The following is a 24,178-nucleotide window of genomic DNA, read 5'->3' as shown; positions in this document are numbered from 1 at the left end:
AATGCTCCGTCAACCTAACCCCATGTCGACCTTCAGTCATGTCCACATTCCGGCTCAGAGTGAATGTAAAATGTAGGGGGCATGGCCACCGAACGGGGGGTTGTCACGCCCCACTGAAAAAAAAAATGAGAGGGGGAGAGAGATGACAGGCTGCCGCTACAGCTGTCTCTCTCCCCAGCTCAGCACACAGCACAGCTCTCTGCAATCCCCCCCCCCCCCACCCCAGCAGACCCGGGCCCGGTATAAAGTACCTTCTCCCCCCTTCTCGACGCCACGGGCACTTGTAAAAGTTCTATACCATCTACTTATTTGTCTGCCTTCAGGCCAGTTTTTTACAGGACACCATTAATAGGTTCGAGTATTTCCACAGTCCCCAGATCCAATTGTATATGTAATCCTTATTAAATGGGCTCCTTAGGCTGAGCACAGTGGCAGATTTCAACTGGTTGGGGGGGTTTAGAGTCCCGCAGCCCACAGGTAAAAACTGCCGCTGGACAAGTGTATGGCTAACTTGGTTTGTTAATGTTATTATCAATGTGACTTACATGATTCTTGTTAAGGCTTCATTTTGGTTGTTGTGCACTAACTAGGTCCAGGTTGTGCCTCATCATCTGCCTGTGTTGTAGGCAAAACACTGTCTGTTTCCATCATCACTAGATCAGCCACCATGGGTGCAGGGTCATCCTCTGGGGTCCATAGGCAAACGCAGGGGGGGGGGGGGGGGTTCTGGTTGCCCAGAAACCCCCCTACTCTTTACAAGTTCCTTAAATGATGAAACAATAGCACTGGTATATAATATGTATTTATTATGATATATTTCAACATTTCCTGACCACTTCAATTGTTTGAAACAGCCTATACTATAGACCAGTGGTAGCCAACTCCAGTCCTCGAGAGCTACCAACAGTTCACATTTTCCAGACAACCTAGCTGCTGCACAGGTGCACTCATTACTCACTAACACATTTTAAAAGATCCAAAGGTGGAGCTAATTACTTCCGTGAGGAGATCTGGAAAACATTAACTGTTGGTAGCTCTCTAGGACTGGAGTTGGCTAACCCAGCTATAGACCATCCGTACTGTTCATTATTAATACTTTATTCCATATAGTATCCCGTGTATAAAAAGATCAATTTTCATGGCTGTTACCGCTCCCCAAGATTCCCGTACTTACTCCAATGTGCTGCAGAGTGGGAGATTGTGGATCACATTCGGAAACCCCCCTCTAAAAATCCTGCGTTTGCCACTGCGGTCACTTGAACAGGCAGTGGTTGTGCAGCACAGGCCAGGCTTGTTTCAGCAGAAGCCAGGCTAGATGATAATGTCAATGGCTGCTTAATACAGTATGGCCAAAAGCATTGGCACAGAGATCAAAATAATGCCATTCCTTGAGGGCAGCATCACTTTGATTTCTGTTGTGGTCACTGATCTTATGAAACTGTTTTATTTGAGCCTTTAGCTGGGTGATGATCTGCTATTGGGTGCTAATGAAGCCAGATGTTGCCAACATTTTACTGATGTTCTGTTAAGTTTTAGCATCCCTGACTGTCACTCGGTGATTTCTTCATTACCCCAGTTTGCAGAAGTAGAGGTACAATACTGTACAGTACACTTTATGCATGTCCTCTAATAACATGTGCTCACTGTGCAGTGCAGAAAAGTGTTTGTGTGTTCTGCAGGCCTCAGCTGAATGGAAACAACCAATCAGAACTCTTTACTCAGACCCAGGTCGAATATCATTGGTCTGTAGTTTTTAAGTGCAACCCGGCTCCGACCTGGGTATAACCCTTCTTTTTTCCAGGGTACAAATTCCAGGCCGGTCGACATGGGTTATTCATTTTGGTGCATTCAGATCACACCTCGACCCAGCTCCACCCGGGTTGAATACCTAACTCTCTGAATATAAAGAGTGTCTCTTTGTCTCAAAGGGCCCTGGCCAAATACATTTCCTGCTTGTTACCATACTGGAAAAAACAGTTGCTGCCAGGCAGTAGTCTGAGTAGAAGGGGAGTTTTTGTGCATTATTTTGAGGGTCTGTAGTTTTTCCAGGATGATCTTTTGACCTTTTTTCTCCTTCTCCAACGTTAACAAAGTTGGTGAAATTTACAAAGGATGGCCGTATATGTACAGACGGGTACAAACGGAAAATACAAATGGAAAATACAGCAAGTTTACAAAGCTGCTGTATTCTCCAGATTCGTATTGTCTGATGTCATAGCTGTTCATATTTGGGTGCCGGATATATGGCATCCAAATATGTACCTGCATCGTATGGATCTGCCAGATTTGAGCGATGCTAGGCAGTGTGGTTATCAGCCCCCGGCATACCTACCAACAGTCCCGATTTTATCGGGACAGTCCCGATTGTCAGGGCCTGTCCCGCTGTCCCACCCGCGGGCGGCAGTGTCCCGCGGTGTGGGGGGGCTGTTGGGAGTCCCCCCTGTCAGCTGCTAAGCAGCGGGGAATAAACGCTGTGCGCATGCGCACAGCGTCTATTCCCGCAGCCAGGGGGCTGGGGGCATGGCTAGAGGCTCACAGAGCCTCTGGGTCATGCCCCCATAGCGGCAAAATGGGGGCGTGGCCTCACGGATGAGCCGCGAGTATAGACCACGCCCCCAAATTAGGTCACGCCCCCCCGAAAATTTCGACGCGTCTCCGGCGCGCAGCAGCAGCGTCCCTCCTGCTGAAGTGCCAAAGTTGGGAGGTATGGCCCCCGGGCTCATTCAACCGGTTCTGGTTGCAGAATTACAGGGGCGCAAAAAAAGTGGGTTCCCCATATTTCTGTAACCAGCACCAGGCTTATGGGCTGGTTCCCAAAATATGGGGGACAAACAGTAGTGGTCCTTTCCCCCGTATTTTGAAAACAAGCACTGGGTCCAAACAGTCAGCAGGATAATGCCACAGCCAGAGGGAACTTAGTTACCCTTGCTAAAGCATTAACCCCTGACTGGGGGACCGCAAAGCCGTTAAATGCCACTTGCTCTTGCAGATCTAAGAAACTCTCTAGTGTCTTAAGGTGCCCATACACATTGTATACAATATCGCATCTCGGTTTTGCGATGAGATGAGATTTAGTACAAAAAGTATGTGCAGCACTTTTTGTACTAGATCTCATCTTATCGCAAAACCGAAATGCGATGAGATGCGATATTGTATACAATATTGTATACATTAATTGTAACGTGTATGGGCACCTTTAGATCTGCGGCGCCCCTGTACGGGAAGAGGGTAGGCAGCCTACATCCGGTGATGTCAGCTGCCCACTCCCCGGCGCTCTCCATTTGATCACTTTTGAAGCTTAGAGAATCTGGCCCACTGTCTGCATGTAATTTATGGTGTGTATCACACACATACTGTAAGCACCGATAAGAGAAAACACACACACAGGCACAGATAGAAGAAAAATACACACATAGGATATATATATATATGTGTGTGTGTATATATTTTATTTTTTTTAAACACCGATATTCCTGTGCAGCTTGAAGCTACAATAACCACACCATATCCATCCAGTCAATCATGTACTCCTCTGGGCCAGCAAAGATAGCAGCAGGAGACATAAGCGCTTAAGGGCAGCCATAGAATGACAAAAAGGACTACAGCACCAAAGGAATTACTTGCCCCTACACAAATTACGTGTGGCCAGAAAATGAAGCCCTACAAAGCTCTGAGACCAATTCCCCTGCACTGGTCCTTTTACAGCTGTGCCATGGTACAGGGTCATATACTTCCAAATGATGCCCCAAATCCAGAGGTACAGTGAAATTAGTTTCCCATGTTATTTCCCCTAAATATTGTGACAATCCTGACCCAGTACTAGCTACACTTATGCACAGATATAACTGTTAACACATAGATAACTAACAGATAACACCAGTGGCGACTCCTTCTATCTGGTTGGAGAGTGGCTACCGCTATCCATGCCAGGAGAGGAGAGAGACAGTGATTGACAGCCAGGTCCTGGCACCAACGTAATGGATCTGGGGTGTCCCATCCCCCTACTCAAACCATATCCCACACTATGCTCTCTAAGGGCCAGATGTACTAAGCTTCAAAAAATTATAAAATGGAGAGTGATAAACAGCTAGCCAATCAGCTACTACCTGCCATGTCACAAACTGTGTTTGAAAAATGTCAGGCAGGAGCTGATTGGCTGGTTGTGTATCACTCTCCATTTGATCACTTTTAAAGCTTAGTACATCTGGCCCTAACTGTCTAACTTTCTTACCTTAGACTGTGCTCCCCTTCTCCCTCCACATACCATATTGTGCTCCGATATACCACTTGCCTCTCTGTGCTACCCTGGCCCCTTTCAACCACAGGACTCCGTGCCCCTTCTCACCACATGCCTATATGTGCTACCCTGGCCCCTTCCAACCACATGACTCTCTGTCCTCCCCCAGGCCCCTTCCCACCACATGCCTCTCTGTGCCACCCTGGCCCCTTTCAACCACATGACTCTCTGTGCCCCCCATGCCCCATCCCACCACATGCCTTTCTGTGCCCCCACCGGACTCTTCACATTACACCACCCAGCAGGGTCTTACTTGCAATCACCATCTGAAAAAATGGTGCCCTGAACTGCTGCTGATTCCTGCTGGCTGCCGCACTTGGCTGAACAACAGCTACTGAGCACAGAAGTGGGTGTGGGACTGCCTGATGCCATGGAGCTCACAGCCAGACAGTGATCCAAGGAGCCTGAAGGAACAGCCAGTTAAAGTAACTTCAGACTCCTGGGTTTACTGTCTGGCTGTGCACTGCTATAAGACATCAAGCAGCCCTCAGCGGGGGAAGTGTTGCATGTGGTCGCAGCTCTGTGCGGTAGTGGTGGTATACCACATCAGTGTATATTGCTTCTCACTTCAAGCACTGCAGTTCGACTATCAAATGACTGCACATACCGTATAAATAGCAAAATATCAAAAATATCTAATTGCAATTCCTTTGCAATTTGACTGACAGGAAGTCAGCGTTTGGGGGGGGGGGGGGGGGGGGGACTGTCTGTTTTCTGGGAGCATCAGAAAGAATGCAGGTGGGCCCAGGCATTTTATAGGAGGGTTGGCAGAGCTGTGAAAGGGTCAGACTTACGTTTGCACTGACTGGATACCGGATTGTGACATTTTCACAATTCAATTGCAGATTTACACAGGGCGGGTTTTCACTTTGTCTGGGCGGTGGCTAACCACTCGCAGTTAGATGCAGGTCAAAAATCAACTCTGAATTAGGCCCAGTATCCTTTCAAACTATGCAAACAAAGAAATTCAGTCAGGATTCCCAATAAGATCAAAACGTTTTATTAAGCATTGTACCTATATGAAGATACAGTAGTACTAAGACCGATGGTGTATACAGTAAGTGTGGATTGGGAGACAGTCACATAAATAAAGAAAACATACTGTGAACACATTTGATGACTGTTTGCTTCATTGGGTGTGTATCATGGGATCGATAGTGATTAGGTTGACCCCAAAAGGTTGACTCTGCAAAATTTCGACAAGTGTCAAAGTTGACACCTGAACATGTGTGAACCCCCCACCGCAATGCTACTGCAGTACTCGCTACATTTTACCATTCCCAAGAGGGGTCTACATGGTTGTAAAAGTATGAAAAAGTCCAATGTATCGACCATAGCCATGTCAATACTTTTGTCTTTGTCGACTTATTGACTGTCCACTTATCATCTGGATCCCGGCTTCATTTAGGGTTGGAAAAAATACATAAAAACAAAACAATGGACTAACATGTGGGTTTGAATTATGTTCATATCTAGAGGCCTGATTCAGAACCGATCGCTCATCTGCAAAGTTAAAGATGATTGGGAGTAGATATCCTCTGCCCAGACAGAAAGAAAACCCACCTCGTGCACATCTGTGAATGAATTGTGAAAGTATCGCAGATCGTTATCCATACGCAATTACCATTGAATGTTTTTTTTAGCCCGTGCAAATGCGAGGAAGTCTGACCCTTCTACAACTCTGTGGCAGACACAGGCTGTTCAAGGCCAGCGTTGATGTCACAGACCTTCCCTGAAAACTCCAGAGCGCGCCTGCATCTTTTTCAGACACTCCCAGAAAATGTCCGGTCACTCTCCCAAAATGGCGGCTTCCTGTTATTCAGCATCTGGCCACACTGCATTTACAATAAATGCAGTTATTCACCCTTACGCATGCGGAGTCAATCGATAATCACTCAATCTGCGTATTTGCTGATCAACTATCAAATCTGAATCAGGCCCTAGATATGGATTAAGTATCAAAATATTGCAGAGCATTGACATACAAATAACTTTTTAAGTAAGGCGCCTGTATGTTTAAAGGGAATTCTATTCAGCTTTAAGTGGCAATGTTCTGTATGTATAAATACTGTTGCACAAATGCTACAAACTCATGCTCGCACTACGTGTGTACTAAATATTTATTCCTTTAAACCCAAAAGATGACAAAAAAAAACATTAGGTCATGGATGGCATGGGGTTTCTTTAACACATTCATGGTGAAGGAAATTGATTATATGACGTATTGTTCATTCACAGCCACACAGATACGGTTGGTCGGGAGACATCCTATTATTTTCTATCAGATGTATAATCTACCCGTATCACAGCTATTGTACTGCTTTTTAGACACACAAATGAGTTTGTAAGCATCAAGATACTAAGATGCATTAACGATTACGTGCAGAATCCTGCTTCCTCTTGTAGTCCTTTTCATGATGATACTGCTTGTATTTTTTGTTCTCCGTTTCTTCTCTCCTCCCTTTGTCTTTTTTGAAGTATTTATTTTGCTCACCCTCTCTTTTTGTATGACTTTCCAAATTCCTGTTTGTTTGAGTGGTCAAATTTCCTATCACTGTACTTTTTCTGATAACTTCTTTCTTTGTATGACTTAGCCTTTGCCTCTGAAGAAGACTTATTAAATTTCTTGACTTTCTTAGGAAAGGGGAAAATCTCTCTTTTGTGAGATCCATCCTTAGGTGCTCTTCGGATTTTAGTAGCTTTGACTGCCATGTATTTGCCTTTAGCCTTTAACCCCCACTGTTCCTTTGGCTTTTTCTTGAATTTTTCCTCTTTTTCTTTCTCTGACACTTTTGATTCCTGTACTAACAAATTTGTCTTAGTTTCAGTTACCTCATCTTCTTCTGGTTCTTCAAGCTCTTCTATTACCAGAACCTCCTGTTCTCCAATGTCAGGAGACTCTAGTTCCTCTATAGCAGGCAATTCTGGATTAGATGAGCCAAACCAACCTTCAAAAAACCAGGGTTCCGGCTGTTGAAAAAGGAAGGGACATTTTTCAATATCAGATACCTAATAATCCATTATATATCAATGATCTTAACGTGTTCTCTTTTGCTTAACCTACAAGTTCTCAAATTCGGTCCTCAGGACCCCACACAGTGTATGTTTTGCAGGTCTCCTCACAGAATCAGAAGTAAAATAAGTATCTCCACCTGTGGATCTTTTAAAATGTGTCAATGAGTAATGAATGCATATGTGCACCTGCCAGGTGACCTGGAAAACGTGAACTGTGTGGGGTGCTGGGAACTCCTGGGTTAACCTATCTGCAAAGAGTTTCTGTTAAAATAGGCTCCATCTAATACTAGTTGATAGAAGAAAAAAAAACAGATTTGCAAATGGTGAACAACACTAAACAACACTATGGGCCAGATGCATGTGCTGAGTCTGAGCCCTCTAGAGTTGAGATAGCTAGTGAATCGCTGCCTCGACTCAGTGACTCGAACCATTAAGCTGACTACATGATTCGAGTCACTCACTGTGGCATAGTTACCTACCCTCCTGCATTCTGCAGGAGTCTCCCTGAAATAGCAGCAATCTCCCTCTCTCCCTCATTGGTCTAGCAATCTCCCTCATTTCACCTAGCCCACATTACACTGTTACATTTTAGGGGGGGCGAAAGGAATGAAAGCTAGATACATTTACATTGAATCATCAGCACCATTTCCCAGCACTTTACCAAGTATAGCAGATCTTAATTTCTGCTTTGGAGCTTATCTACATTTGGATATAATTAAATGTAAAAGATTCTAGGTGCCACGTTCACAATTTCTTTTCACAATCTCTCCATATATGGAAGTAGACATGCCCCTTTGGGTGGAGCATGGCACGCCCCCTTAATGGGGCACAGTGCAAACTTCTACTACCAACTATAATCTCCCTGAAACTCGTTTTCAAAAGTAGGCAAGTATGGCTCAGCCCCTCCTCTCTGAATCGTCAGGCTCAGCAGGAGAAAGGAGAGTGCAGTAACAGCTCCAAGTCAAGTCTATGCTGTGAGCCGTGCACTGTCTCTCTGCAATTCCACACCACGATTCATGAGCCCAGCGACTGACTTACTTCCTGTCGGCCGGCACACAGCACACACTGAGGGACAGAGACTCTGCAAGTCCCTGAGTGTGCTGTGAGCCCTGCACTGTCTCCCCGTGCCTGCAATTCCACACCACGAGTCATGAGCCAAGCCACTGACTTACTGCCTGTCTGCCAGCACACGGCACACACTGAGGGACAGAGACTCTGCAACTCCATGAGTGTGCTGTGAGCCCTGCACTGTCTCCCTGTTAGGGTTACCACCCGTCCGGAATTACTCCGGACAGTCCGTTAATTAAGACCGGCGTCCGGAGTCCGGGCGGGTGGCTTTCCCGGACTATACATAGTCCGGGAATAACCCGCCCGCCGCCGCCGCCGCCCCCTCGTCTCCCCGCTCCCCCGCTGCCCTGCTCCCGTCCCCTCACGTCTCGACTCTCCCCCGCTGTGTATGCGGGAGAGACGTGCTGCTGCGGTGCTGCATATGCTGCTGGACCGCTAGCCAATGGCCGCTCGCGGTCCAGCAGCCACCAGTTTATTGGCTGCTGGACCGCGAACGGCCATTGGCTAGCGGTCCAGCAGCGGGAGTTAGAAATGTTAAAATCATACAGCACAGCAGCACGTCTCTCCCGCGAATACAGCGGGGGAGACGTGAGGGGACGGGCAGGCAGGCACAGGCACACTGACAAGCCTGTCTGCCTCCCGCAGGCGGGGGAGGGAGTTTCTATCCCCCTTGGCAACGAGCACACTGGCACAGATCAATCCCCCTCGGCAACGAGCACACTGGCACAGATCAATCCCCCTCGGCAACGAGCACACTGGCACAGATCAATCCCCCTCGGCAACGAGCACAGAGGCACAGATCAATCCCCCTCGGCAACGAGCACACTGGCACAGATCAATCCCCCTCGGCAACGAGCACACTGGCACAGATCAATCCCCCTCGGCAATGAGCACACTGGCACAAATCAATCCCCCTCGGCAACGAGCACAGAGGCACAGATCTATCCCCCTCGGCAACGAGCACAGAGGCACAGATCAATCCCCCTCGGCAACGAGCACAGAGGCACAGATCAATCCCCCTCGGCAACGAGCACACTGGCACAGATCAATCCCCCTCGGCAACGAGCACACTGGCACAGATCTATCCCCCTCGGCAACGAGCAGAGGCACAGATCTATCCCCCTCGGCAACGAGCACAGAGGCACAGATCTATCCCCCTCGGCAACGAGCAAATTCAGTCCACCTTGGCATCGGCATGAAGCCCCTGGCATTGAGCATATAGGTAAGTGGCACTTATGTGTCAAATGTGTATGGTGTGTTATACAGTATGTCATGGGCATTGCTTAGTGTTATATAGTATGACATGGGCATTGCTTAGTGTTATATAGTATGACATGGGCATTGCGGTGTTATATAGTATGACATGGGCATTGCGGTGCTATATAGTATGTCAAGGGCATTGCGTAGTGTTATATAGTATGTAATGGGCATTGCGGTGTTATATAGTATGTCATGGGCATTGCGGTGCTATATAGTATGTCAAGGGCATTGCGTAGTGTTTATAGTATGTAATGGGCATTGCAGTGTTATATAGTATGTAATGGGCATTGCGGTGTTATATAGTATATCATGGGCATTACGGTGTGTTATATAGTATGTAATGGGCATTGCAGTGTTGTATAGTATGTAATGGGCATTACGGTGTGTTATATAGTATGTAATGGGCATTACGGTGTGTTATATAGTATGTCATGGGCATCATGTGTGGGCTTATGAGTAATCGGAATTACAAAGTTCATTAAAACGTGCAATGGGCATTACGGTGTGTGGCATAAAATGTAATGGCTATTATGGCATGTGGTATACTATATAATGGGTGTGCGGTGTGTCAGCATTATGACAAAAATTTTGCTGCGCGCCTTCGGCGCGCACTGTCCATGTTTTCCATCCTGTGCAAAAATTTGGTTGAGTCCTGGCATAATGTGTAATGGCCATTGCAGTACATGGAATAATACATCGTGATTGGCATCACGATGTGTGGCATAACTTGTAATGGCCATTATGGCATGTGGTATACTATATAATGGGTGTGCGGTGTGTCGGCATTATGTCAAAAATTTTGCTGCGCGCCTTCGGCGCGCACTGTCCATGTTGTCCATCCTTTGCAAAAAAATTGTTGAGTCCTGGCATAATGTGTAATGGCCATTGCAGTACATGGCATAACACGTAATTGGCATCACGATGTGTGGCATAACTTGTAATGGCCATTATGGCATGTGGTATACTATATAATGGGTTTGCGGTGTGTCGGGATTATGTCAAAAATTTGACGCGCGCCTTCGGCGCGCACTGTCCATGTTGTCCATCCTGTGCAAAAATTCTGTTGAGTCCTGGCATAATGTGTAATGGCCATTGCGGTATATGGCATAACACGGAATTAGCATCACGATGTGTGGCATAACTTGTAATGGCCATTAATGTATGTGATATAACATGTAACTGGAATTATGGTATGCAAAATCAAGAATGAAATGGAAGCAAAGGTTTAAAAAAAAATCAACATAAGGCGGGTCTGGGGGCGGGTCTGGGGGTGGGGGTGGGGCTGGGATGGGTCAGTGGGTGTGTCAAGGGGCGGGCCAATGTCCGGGAATCTCTCAACAAAAAGGTGGTAACCCTACTCCCTGTGCCTGTAATTCCATATGAGTAGTGACTCGAGAGCCGAGTCACTGTCTCAACACACTTCACTGAGCTGAGCCGTGTGTCTCAACTCATTCCAATGAATCGTCTTGCCCATGACTACTCTAGAGTTCAGATTCTTTAGTGCTGCGCTAAATGGCTGCCAGCAGAGTGGATGGGGTCCTGGATCGAGGAGGATGTGCACAGACCTCCTCCTCTCTCAAAATGCCAGTCGTTATTCTGTTTTTTTTTTTACATTTTATTCCCAATAAATTATGTCAGATCAAGATCAAAGAGAAAAGGTAAGTAATAGAGAATATTGCTACATTGCAGAAACATTTTGGGGGAATCAGATCAGTAAATAACATTAAAAGCTGAGAGGGGCCCCTTCCCTATTAAATATGAATAAGTTCTATACATTATTCACCATTGAAAGATAAATATGGGCCCTAATAATCTTTTGCCATGGGGCCTACAATATATTTAGTTATGCCCATGGACCTGCTCAGTGTAATAATATGGTATAAAATGAACTGAAGGGCATTATAATGTTACATAACATAAACTGAGCACAATATGAACTAAGGGCACTGTAATGTGGCATAATATGAACTTGGGGCGCTGTATGTAAAATGTGAATTGGAGATACTGAGCGGCATAATGTGTACTGGCAGCCCAGAATGTGACCTCATGTGAACTAAGGCACTACTATGGTTCATAAAATAACTATAAGCATTTGGACACAGGCCTCCTCAAAGTGTTACTATGGGGCTCACAGAGTTCTGACTATGCTCCTGCTGATATACATATACGCTAACTAAGAAGGGTACTCCTACAGAGATATCCTTATTATTTACAGGTATTTTTAAATCTATTGAAACATTTTATCTGTACACAAATGGACTGTAATCCATTATTATGTGACCTTTAGAGACAAATCATTGAAGAAGCACACTAAGGTTAAAACTAAGGGGGAGATTCTCTAAACGAAAAATGTGATAAAAACCCCGTTATCAGGGTTTTTACTGCATTTTGAGATGCTCTAAGCATCCCCCGCTGGGTTATCGCGATAGGGGGCATCGCCAGAAAAATCTGGCGATGCCCTATATAAGCCTATGGGCTTCTAACGTGACCCACCGCCGCCCCACACCGACCCCCCTCACCTGTGTCTGGGCAGCACAGAGCTGTGCTGTCCGGACCTGTGACCTTCTCCTTCCTGCACTATGATCCTCTTCCGGGTGCAGGGAGGAGGAGAGCCCGGCGCAGCAGCAGCAGCACTGGGTAGGGGAGGGAGGGGGGCGCCGCCGGGTCCCGGTGAGACACACTGTCTCACACCGCAAAGGACAGCTCTTAACACAAGAAAACATAATTAATTGTTAGAGCATATGCGATAATTATGTTTGCGGTACCTGGCGATTGGCGGCGGTAAGGGGGCGCGGATGTTAGAACATCCCCTCCTAAATCACTAAACCCCATATAATTGTCAGATGAAAATTATGTAAGACACACATAGTAGTATCCATTCAAACTATGCAAAATAAAAGAAACTCAATTTCCATTGACAACCAAAACGGTGAACAGTCCTTACTTTTATAAGAATTGTACCTATATTCAGAGGTGGGATTCAGCCGGTTCTCACCGGTTCTACAGAACCGATACCTAATATATTATCGGTTCTGCAGAAACGTTTGCTAAGGAGCACCGGGGACGCTCACAATGTACTGTAAGCAGCTGTGACAGCCGGGCAGAGAGCTGCGTGCTGTTCGGCTGTATACACAAAGCAGGTCTGCAGCTATTTTTAATGTTACTGCTGGACCGCGAGCCAATAGGAGCTCGCAGTCCGGCAGCCAATAAGGAGCGGCAGTGGTGGCTCCTTATTGGGTGCTGGGCCGTAAGCTCCTACTGGCTCGCGGCCCAGCGGGAGAATTCAAAATAGCCACGGACCTGCTTACAGTAAACATACAGCTGGGCAGCACGCAGCTCTCTGCCCGGCTCTCAAAGGACCGGAAGAGAATTCGCAAGTCAGCGCCCGCATACCAGTGAAGGGGGACTGGGTAGCGGCACCGGCTGGGCTTCTTTGAAGATTTACAGTGACTGGATGCAGGGGGGAAAGGGCCAATCTACAGCTGCTGTTGATGTTATTAATGGTGCTGCTCAGTCCCCAGCCTGCCTGCCGCTTCTCACTGCCCATTCCCCGCAGCCTCTTTTGGGGAAGCAAGCCGCCCCCTTGCCCTCACCCCCCATTCTGACGCCCCATATTACAATAATAATACTGACTGGGAGGCAGGTCCCATGGAGCTTCTCTCTGTGCTTCCAGATCTGCACTGCAGGAAAAAGTGCCTGTACTGTAGCTGGCAATGCCCCTTACTTTCTGCATGCACATTGATTGACCTGGGGAAAAGGTGGAGTGTCCAGGGAAGTGCCCTTGCTTCGCCTCTGCAGTAAGCTGGTGATCGCTCACTGCTGCTTCTGCGGCAGTAAGATCACTCCCGCTTGACTACGAGCAACTTACTCCCCCTTGGCAACAAGCATGAAGCCCCCTTGGCATCCAGCATGAAGTCCCTGGCATCAAGCATGAAGCCCCTGGCATCGAGCAAAACTCCCCTAGCAATGAGCATGTAGGTAAGTGGCACTTATGTTTCAAATATGAAATGGGTATCATGGTGTGCGGCATAATGTGTAACTGGCATCATGGTGTGTATCACAATGTGTAATGGGCATTACGGTGTGTAGCACAATGTGTAATGGGCATTATGGTGTGTAGCACAATGTGTAATGGGCATTACGGTGTGTGGCCTTATGTGTAATTGGCATTATGGCGTGCAGCTTTATGTGCAATGGGCATTAGGACATAGAACTAGGGATGGCCATCGACCATCGATGATTCGAAATCATTGATGGTTCATGACCGATGTCGAATACTTTTGCCATCGATGGAGAAGAACCAGATGGTTTTCCTCCATCGAAGGAACAGCAAAATTATGTTTTTTTTTTAAAGTGCCAGGACACGGAGCATAGATCCGCCCCCGACACCCGTGAAGCCCCACCCCAGTGTTTTGATTGGCCCACAGGCCAATACATCAAACACAATGGATGACTATCGATATGTAAAAATATCGATGGTCAGCCATTGCATAGTTTACAACTATCGATGGCCAGTTGCAGAATTGCCATCGATGGCAATGGCAACGATGGCCATCGCAACATAGAACCTGTCGTTAATTTATTTGAATCCCAACACTGCCTATATTATGATACAGCAGCGCTAAGACTGATGGTTTATCAATAAGACTTGGGCGGCATTTACATAACCTGGAAGAGCTGGAAGCATTTTCAGCTCTAAACACAGCCATTCATTTTATTTGCAAACCATTTGATCATTTGCGGATCCCCCAGTTATTTCAGGATATTGTTTTTATTTATAATGGCAGACCTGCAGGTTGGGAGACAACGGCAGCTGGGCACTAGGACCCAGCAGATTACGAGCATATGCAGTAATGCTTGCATTGCACATCATGAACTTCAGCCAGCCCCAAGGCTCGGCCATCAGCAAGTACATTGCATTTCCACACATTTGCCTTTACCCTTTAACCCTCACTGTTCCCTTGGCTTTTGCTTGTACTTCTCTTTCTTCTCGGCCTGTATTAACACATGTGCCTTAGTTTATTTTACCTCATCTTCTTCTACAATGGATACTTCTGGTTCTTCAACTGCAGATGGTTCTGGTTCTTCTATCACCAGAACTTCTGTATCTTCAATGTCATAAGACTCCAACTCCTCTATGGCAGATAATTCTGGCTTGGAGGAACCAAACCAACCTTCAAAAAACCAGGGTTCTGGCTGTTGAAAGAGAAGACATTTTTCAATATTAGATATCTTTTATTGTATGTTACTGATCTTAATGTTTTTGGTTTTAGTTGTACAGTAATATTAGAATCCACTAGCTCAAATTTAAGGCATGTGCAATACAATATTGTACCAGATGCTTCTACTGCTATACATCAATAATTACATATTGATTATTTTTGTTTAATATGTAAAAAAAATGTTAGTTTTCTGAAAACATTTGGCGAAATGTTAACTTATAATGGACTGTGTAAGTAAGGGAACCATTCTAGGCATATTAATACGGATCATGCTATGCCTGAAGAGGCAGAATAGTGATGCTGGTTTGTCATTCTTAAGGTCTGTATATCCTCAGTTTAATTTATAACTATTTTATTCAAGACATGTATGTTGTCATTGTTTCTGTGCATTTACCCATCTCCGGGGCCCGAATTTCCTCACATAACTCTTCCTAGAGTAGTAATGTTCTATTTATTAGTAATTCTGTATATCTTGTAGCCACTTTTGTGGATTGAACAGAAGTACCATAAGGTGCCCATACACTGGTGCGATTTGTCCTCTTTTTCATCCATTTCAGACGCAAGGGGATGAGAAATCAGATGAAAAGTGGCCAAATCGCAGGTGTTTCAGATCCGAACCGATGCGCAGTCCCATGCACACAGGGTTGGAGTCACAGGTCAGATGTGCTGCCCATAGGATAAATCGGAATTCAAGCTATCAGGTGCACAACGTGGGTACTTTTTAGCACCTGCATCCAATTTCCCTTAAACTCCATCAGCAGCTCCCCGGGAGTCCTTTTACATGAGATAAGTGGCAATTAAAAATTGACACATCAAATCGGATGGAAGCACTCCCAGCGAGATCAAAGGAAATCGCATATGACTTGTGCATCAGACAAGTTGCAGTAGTGTATGGGGGGACTTTCCATAGCTATACCCTCCACCACCCTTCTCTCCCCTGCAATCTAAATAAATCAAGGAAATAAATGAAATGGGTAAAAACAATGGAGCACAATAAAGAACTTTTGACAATAAAGCTTAGTAGCTGAGAAAAAACAGTCTTCAAGCATTTTTTTCTACCATCATAGGGGGAGGCACCATCACACTGCCTGTTTTACCTGTATTTCATATATAGGGTTCCTGGAATGGACCTAGGCTGATGCTTGGAACATCCTTAGGATGCTTTGAGCTCTTGCTTTCTCCTTGGTCCCAGCAGCCTAGTCCTTCATAGAGACATCAACCCATCACACTTTTGGCTGGTGCATTTTTGCACAATAGTCAAGCAACCTGGACATCCCTTCCAGTAGGTGACATTTTAAAAGTAGGAAAGAATCCTTTACACTATCTCCTCCAACTCTCCTCTCTTGCTCTATCAACTATCCTCCTCATGCTCTCACCTAATACCTACCCTAAGTAATCTGCATTCATCCGCATCACTCACATTGTCATCCACCATGGGCACCCAAATGACCTATTTCTCCTGCGCACTTTCAGCACAACTTCCCTCTGCAGCATCTTATTTTATCATCCTATGTCTCTTTGCTTTTCTGTATCTATGAACTGTTCTGCTCCCCACACCACATCACATACCAGGCTAGGAAACTAGAAACAAACTACACACCCAGAAACCGCGCCCTGCTAGAATCTGTGGGAAGGGCCGCATTGGTTATGATACTGCAGCCCAGAGAATATAATAAGGATTCTAGTTGCTGTGCAGTGCATCCTAATGCCATAGTCCCCAGAACCTTTGTAAGGGGGCATAACAGTTGTGGAACACGGATTGATCAACTAATTATGTGAATCATGGGAGTGAGCCAGGTGAGGCAATCAAGCCATTTAAAGCCTGGTCTCACTAAAACCCTGTATCCTTATTCTGGTTGACACGTAAATTTCGCAGCCTTGCCGAGTCCACCAAACTCCACTCACCACCCACATGGCCGCTGACCTCCCCCTCGCAAGCTGAGTTTCCCCACACGGCTGCGAATGGATGTTTAGCACATAACATTTAGTGTGGGGATGACATCATTGGATGTCACCGACCATTGAATGATTTCTACAGCGCTCACAGATGTTAGACACCTCTCTGGTGTCTCACATCTACGAGCGCCCTGTGCGTGAAGTGGACAGGTAGCTGACATCTGCGTGTCACGGGTGCATTTACATCGGAACGCTCAGCATTTTCGTTTCCAACATTTTTATTGAATAAAGATTTGGCATGAAGAAATTACAAAAACATTTGATGATTTGGAGTAATTTAAAAACAGTTTGAACTAACTGCAAATGGAGTTCTACATACAACAGTGTATTAGCATCTGTTGATTTAGTCATATCACTAAATTTTGAAACAATTATAGGAACTGAAATAACAGAGTAGAAGAGGAAAAAAAGAAATCAAAAATACAAGTGAAAATATAGCGAGAAAGAGTAACTTTCCATGAGTACATTGCATGAACTAAGGTGTGGAAAGGGTAGCGCTCGGGGAGGGTCTGGTATAGCGAGCCAAAGCCTACAGAGGGTAAATAGAGACACATAGGATTTTGGGAGTAGGCAGTTTTACTGGAGACCAGGAATAGGGATATTATGATCAAGGCCGGCGCCACCACTAGGCATAACTAGGCATTTGCCTAGGGCGCCGGCCACTGGAGGGCGGTAATGAGCCACCGAAGGAGAGGTACCATAGAGAGGTACCAGAAAGCCGGGAACGTGGAGCAGGTAAGTCTGTGATTTTCCCTCCCTCCCCCCATCCCGCCGGTGAATCAACACTGCCCCTGGACACAGGGGGTGCGGGCGTCCGCCTCAGTATCTCCCGCAACTCCCCCTACGTGCCGCAGTATCGTCAGCACCCTTCACCACCACCCGCCCAGGAGCGGGTAGTGGCGCTCTGAAATCCCCCCAGAGGGGAGCTGGCGGCGCGGGGGGGGATTTGCCTGGGGTGGGCGGAGGACTTGCACCGGCCCTGATTATGATGAGAATACCAGGGGAGCCAGATAAAATTAAATTATAATACCGTGTTGTTTTAGAGACTAGTTATGTACTCCATCTTTGCCACAAACCATATTCTGTTTAGAAATTCTCTGCGACTAGGGGCTGTGGGGAACTTCCAATCTGATATTTAGCAGAGCATGAAATGTGAAGAATGAGTGTGTTGGATATCCATAGGCGCATGATCTGAGGGGGCACACAGGAGGAGGTTAGCCAAAGTAAGGGGTGTAGGAAGGGGTACAATTTGTTGTATGAGTGAACGCACCATGAGCAAGAAAGGTTGGAGTATCGGACAGGTCCACAAAATGTGGTAAAATGTACACCTTTGTCTGCAGTTTCTCAATTAGGTAAGAGGGGAGGGGAAGAAAAAAGAACACAAAATAGAGAGCAACAAAATTGCTCCATGAAGAACTATAGAAAAAACAACTTCACAATTCACATTCAACATTAAACATTTTGGAAAACAATAGATGGCGGAGCTCCTAGCCTAATCCGCCGCTACGTATTAAAAGGGTGGGGCTGGGGAGCCCTCTTGATACCGAGGCAGTAACCATAATAAACCTAAACAGAAGGTGTTGCAGGAAAAGATAGTAATAAAAGTGATAGAACGGGGTAGCAACTCTTAAGCTCCAGTGTCTCCGAGATGAAGGGGAAAGGGAACAAGCTCACAAATTCAAGTGTCATTTTCAGTATCCGGTGAGTCCCGTTCTGCCAGAAACACTTCAGCATCTTCCATGAAGGTAAAGTGTTTGTAGGATAAACCCTCAAACAATCTCAAACTGGCAGAATACAGCAGGGTGAAGTTCTTTCTATCTTGGGCCATCTGAGAGCAGATCAGAGTAAATGGCTCTTGTTAATTCAGGCAAATAGTCTTGAAAGACAAGAAGCTTGGAGTCTTTCCATATGAGGTTCTTTTTGTGTCGGGAGGTAGACCAAATGGTCTCCTTGTGGACATTGTTCAAGCATTTGAAGAGGACCACCCTCGGTTTAGCAGAAAGAGAATTGCGCAATTGACCAGTCCTATGCGCACGTTCAATGATGAGGTCTGAGCAAACATCTTGAATACCAATCGATTCAGGCAATGTTTGTTTCAGAAAATGATACAGCGCTGCGCTGGCCCTGTAAGAGACTCTGGGAGGCCTACAATTTTTGGGTTATTCCTATGGGAATGATTTTCTAGATCGTTCAATTTACCTCAGGCCTGTGTGTCAGATTTCTGTAGCTGTGTGGTGACCTCCTGCAGTGAGATGACAGCCTGGAAATTTTGCCCCACAGTGTGCTCAAAAAACAAGCTTGGCAAGCTGTTTGTACTGGCTCTTTATGTCCAGGACTTCTTGCTGAAGTACTGCAGCATTAGCAGCAGCCTGTTCTTGCAGCATGGGCTGCACAGTATCCTGGATAATATCTGGAAGATGAGGGAAAGGGGGTGTCAGTATGCAATGTTTTAGCTGCTGCAGATGTGGTGGAAATCACCTGAAGTCATGGTGGATGATCCAGCGTGCACTGGTGCACTCCCCCTACGTCCGTAAGAGCAGGTTCTTTCCAGGAATCTGAGTGGACAAAAACTTGTCCATAAAGCACCCGCGGTGTTCCTGTAGCCGGGATATCACTGTCCAGATCGGATGGACCCTAAAGGTCCTGGCAAGGTAATGCGGCTGGACAGCAACGCAGCCGCACCGGAAGTCCTCAGAGGACAGACTCCCTTCTTATATTCTTAGTGCTCATAAGGGTCACTAAAGCTCTGCCTCCTGTGCTTATCCCAAAGCATGCACTTATCACTCCCATTTAAAAAAAAAAAAACAGAATTCTGTTACAAACTGTCTCTCTAACTACTGTCCTATCTCTCAGCTCCCATGCCTCTCCAAGCTACTTGAGAGACTTGACTACACTCGCCTAACACACTTTCTTAACTCCTACAACCTATTGGACCCCATTCAGTCAGGCTTTCGTTCTCAACACTCCACAGAGACAGCACTGACTAAAGTAGTAAAGGATCTGGCCACTGCTAAATCTAAAGGCCATTTCTCACTTCTTAGTCTTCTAGATCTTTCTGCTATGAGTTTTGGGGAAAGGGGACGTGGGGCAATCAGTCGCACAGGATTTATCAAAGCACTATTGTTCTCATTTACCCTCAGTGTATATGTACATTGGTTGGTTAACCGTGAGTAGGGAGGGTGTGCTACCACTGGACACAGGTTTGACAATTTTTGGAAAGAAGAGAAAGTATGTCTCTGTGTGGTGCACAGGTTATTAAAAAAGGTAAAAAGTAACTTTTATTTGGATACGTTTAAAAGAATGTAGCGAAATATAGACAGACAGTGATACATACAGACACACACAGTGTAGGTTTAAAAAGGATAAAAATCCTTTTTAAACCTACACTGTGTGTGTCTGTATGTATCACTGTCTGTCTATATTTCGCTACATTCTTTTAAACGTATCCAAATAAAAGTTACTTTTTACCTTTTTTAATAACCTGTGCACCACACAGAGACATACTTTCTCTTCTTTCCAAAAATAGATCTTTCTGCTGCCTTTGACAATGTTGAGCACTCTCTTCTCATACAAACACTACTATCCCTAGGTCTTCAGAACACAGCCCTTTCTTGGTTCTCATCCTACCCATCTAATCGTATTTTCAGTGTTCGCTTCTCTGATTCTACCTCCTCCTCACTACCTCTGTCAGTTGGGAGTACCACAAGGCTCAGTCTTAGGTCCTTTGCTTTTCTTCATCTAAACCTCCTCTCTTGGCAAACTGATCAACTCTTTCGGATTTTAAGTATTATCTATATGCTGATGATACTCAAATCTATCTATCCTTCCCTGAATTGTCACCATCAGTATTGCTCCGTGTCTCTGAATGTCTTTCTGCCATTTCATCTTGGATGTCATCTCACCACCTCAAACTCAATATTTCCAAAACAGAATTAAGTTTATTCCCACCAGCCAAGAGTAGTTACCAACCTGATATCTCTAACACTGTTGAGAACACAACAATCAATCCTACTCCACAAGCTCGCTGTCTAGGGGTCATCCTCGACTCTGGACTGTCCTTTATTCCTCGCATTTAATCTGTCTCTAAATCATGTTACATGTATCTAAAAAACATATCCAAAATTTGTCTGTACCTAACACAAGACACTGCGAAAACTCTAATCAATGCGGTCATTATATCACGCATTGATTATTGCAATAGCCTCCTTACCGGTCTTCCTAAGAAAACACTCTCACCACTACAATCCATTTTGAATGCAGCTGCGAGGGCTGGCTTATGTCAGTTTGAGACAACACCCATAAACAATCCAATTTTTACTCTCCATAGTCCCTTTACTTTAATATATATGCATGCATAGGGGAGAAGGATCAAGAAAGGAGAAGGAGCAACCAAGAAGAGAAGTGGGGAGAGAGGGGAAAAGGGGGAAGAGAGAGAGAGGAGAGAGAGAGAAAAAAAAAAAAGGAAGAAGAAACGTGCCTATACTATAACTTATATTTAGTGTGTGCAATTCCATCATTTCTAAGTGTTTAACCAGGGCCGGTGTAAGGCTTCACAGCACCCTAGGCAAAACTTCACCTTACTGCACCCCCCCCCCCCCATACTGTCACCAATACCCACTTTTTCCATCCCCTTAGGCAGGGAGGCTCAAAAAAAATGGATGGTTCTCCCAGCCTCACATTGGGAAGATGGGCAAGTCCTCTACTTTCCCTGGAGGCCCCCCTTTGCCACCCACAAAAGAGTACAAGGAGGAGGGGCAGCAAAGTAGGGAAGTATGCCTCAAGGGAAAGTATGGAAGTGAGGTTTTAGAAATTCTACAGCAGCCACCTGCATTAAGTACAACAAGGATCCTCATAGAGATCCTTAATTTTTGATAGGCAGACTTGGTGGTGCCCCACCAGAGCCTGGCGCCCTAGGCAGCTGCCTAAAGCTGCCTAATGGTAGAGCCGGCCCTGTGTTTAACTTACATAATTACTGTGTAATTTCTTTAACCCACCTTGGTATACATAAATCAGCAGTACAATATACTGCTGTGTAGGGGCATTTGCCATCGTGAAGAAGGAAAAAAGAGAAGAAGGGAAAAAAAAAAAGAGAAAAGAAAGGAAGAAGAGACGTGTTTATACTATATCTTATATTTGTTGTGTGCAATTCCATCATTCTTAAGTGTTTAGCTTACATAATTACTGTGTAACCTCTTTAACCCACCTTGATATGCATAAATCAGCAATAAAATATACTGCTGTGTAGGGGCATTTGCCATCGTGAAAAAGGAAAGAAAAAAGGAAAAAGGAAAAAAAAGAGTCATTAATTCCACTCCTCTCCCCCCCCCCCAGCTAATCCCACCCCCTCCCCACTCACCCACCCCCCTATCAAATAAATATCTATTTAAATACCTAATAATGAAGGGAAAATACTCCACTTGTTCGGCTAAAAACTGTACCAATGTTGCATCAGCCGAACTCTTTACCCACTCAGACATGTATGCTAACTGTGAAGCAAAATAATATAGCCGCAGATTCGATAAACCCAAGCCTCCCAATAACTGCGATTTATATAATGTTTTAATTGAAACCTTAGCTGGGCCATTATTCCAAATAAAAGACATCAGCACCTTCTCAATCTTATTAAATACCTGCTTTGGTCTATATATTGGGGAATTTTGCAGCACGTATACAAATTTTGGCCTAGAACCGACAATGGTAGCTTCTTCCATGCACGGGCTCTATCCCTAAAATTTTATATTATCGGGTCTATATTCTGTGTTACATACTGGGTAGCCTTAGGTGTAATCCACACTCCTAAATATTTAAACCTAGTTGTCCATTTTAGTTCTTGGACTATAGGTTCATCTTCAGGAATCTGACCGGATATAGGGAGTATATATGACTTTTCCCAATTGGTCAATATTCCTGAGAATTTACCAAATTCTTTCATTATCTGAAATGCAGTTTTAAGCGAGCCTTCGGCATCTTTTAAGAAGAGTAATGCATCATCTGCATATAGAGCCACTACATTGATTACTTCTCCTATTCTTATCCCCCTGACCCCTTTTGCTTCTTGCAATAAACATGCAAGAGGCTCAACAGAAATGGCGAATAATGCAGGGGAAAGGGGACACCCCTGCCTAGTGTCTGATGTATAGCCATTTATTGTGACTCTAGCCCTAGGATTAGAGTAAAGCAATTGTATATAATTTATAAATCTTGGCCCAAATGCGAACTTTCTAAGACCACCCCATAGATACCTCCACTCGACAGAGTCGAAGGCCTTGGCAGCGTCAAGTGACACTACCACTGCCCCCGACTCCGCCGAGTTCACTCTCTGAAGATGGCAATATAATCTCCGCAAGTTCTGGCTAGTAGATTTACCTGGCATAAAGCCAGTTTGATGTTGATGAACTATAGACCCAATAACTGTACTCAATCTAGCCGCTAATACTTTTGCCAGTATTTTTATATCTGTTGTTAACAATGAAATCGGACAATACGATTCCGGAGCTGTAGGTTCCTTTCCTGGTTTTAATATTGCGATAATATTTGCTTCCGCCATAGATGCTGGGAGACATCCCCAGTCAAGAAGTGAGTTGAATAAATTCAACAGATATGGAGTACAAAATTTCCTAAATAACTTATACACCTCCGCTGGGAGCCCATCACACCCAGGAGCTTTTGAGGCGGGAAGCGATAATATAGCAGCATCTATTTCCTGTATTGTAAACGGGACATCCAGAGCCTCAGTCTCCTCATTCGATAAATGTGGGAGTTTAATTGTCTCCAAGTAATCCTCCAACTGTATATCAGAGTACGAAGCCCTAGATACATACAAGGAAGCATAAAAATCACAGAAAACCCCTGCCACCTCCACCCCTGAGTAGCATATTTGTCCGTCCGATTTCTTTATCTCTTGAATTATATTGCTATTGGCAATATCCGTGCGAGCCAGATATGCCAAATAGCTGCCATTTATCTCGGCATTTAAGTATTTCTCATGTCCAGAGAAAAGAAGCCAGGATCTTGACTTTTCATACAGACAATTCACCCATTCCCTTTGTGCATCCTGCCATAGTGTTCTATCTGCGTCTGATTGTGACGCTACGTATTGAGCCTCTAATTGCCTACTCACTCTTTCTAATCTCTCTTCTTCCTCTCTGCTAGCTGTCTTAATCTGGGATATACGTTTAATAAATAAACCTCACATATATGCCTTAAAAGCATTGTGCTTTATACTGGGGTCGGAGTATAGCAAATTATCTATTTGAAATCCCTCCCAAGACGATACCAAATCCAACCCCTCTCCCATAAGAGTCAGCCAAAACGGATTGAGCTTCCATAATTTCGTCCCCTGATCTGGGTTTGTCCTAAT

General features: G+C 45.2%; 1 protein-coding gene across 1 annotated transcript in view; it reads right to left on the bottom strand.

Moving 5' to 3' along the window:
- Window positions 1-5,281: 5,281 nt before the first annotated feature.
- JSRP1 (junctional sarcoplasmic reticulum protein 1) overlaps window positions 5,282-24,178 on the bottom strand; it is a 101,220-nt gene continuing 82,323 nt past the window's right edge. Inside the window, 3 exon segments of the mRNA XM_083179406.1 lie at window positions 5,282-6,799; window positions 6,801-7,267; window positions 14,669-14,836. Coding sequence (XP_083035532.1) covers window positions 6,667-6,799; window positions 6,801-7,267; window positions 14,669-14,836 — 768 coding nt within the window. The 3' untranslated portion in view covers window positions 5,282-6,666.

Source organism: Crinia signifera, chromosome 1, assembly GCF_055691185.1.
Source record: "Crinia signifera chromosome 1, ASM5569118v1, whole genome shotgun sequence".
NCBI classification, from domain to species: Eukaryota; Metazoa; Chordata; class Amphibia; order Anura; family Myobatrachidae; genus Crinia; species Crinia signifera.
Note: the sequence above shows the minus strand (reverse complement) of the source record. Positions and strands in the feature narration are given on the sequence as shown.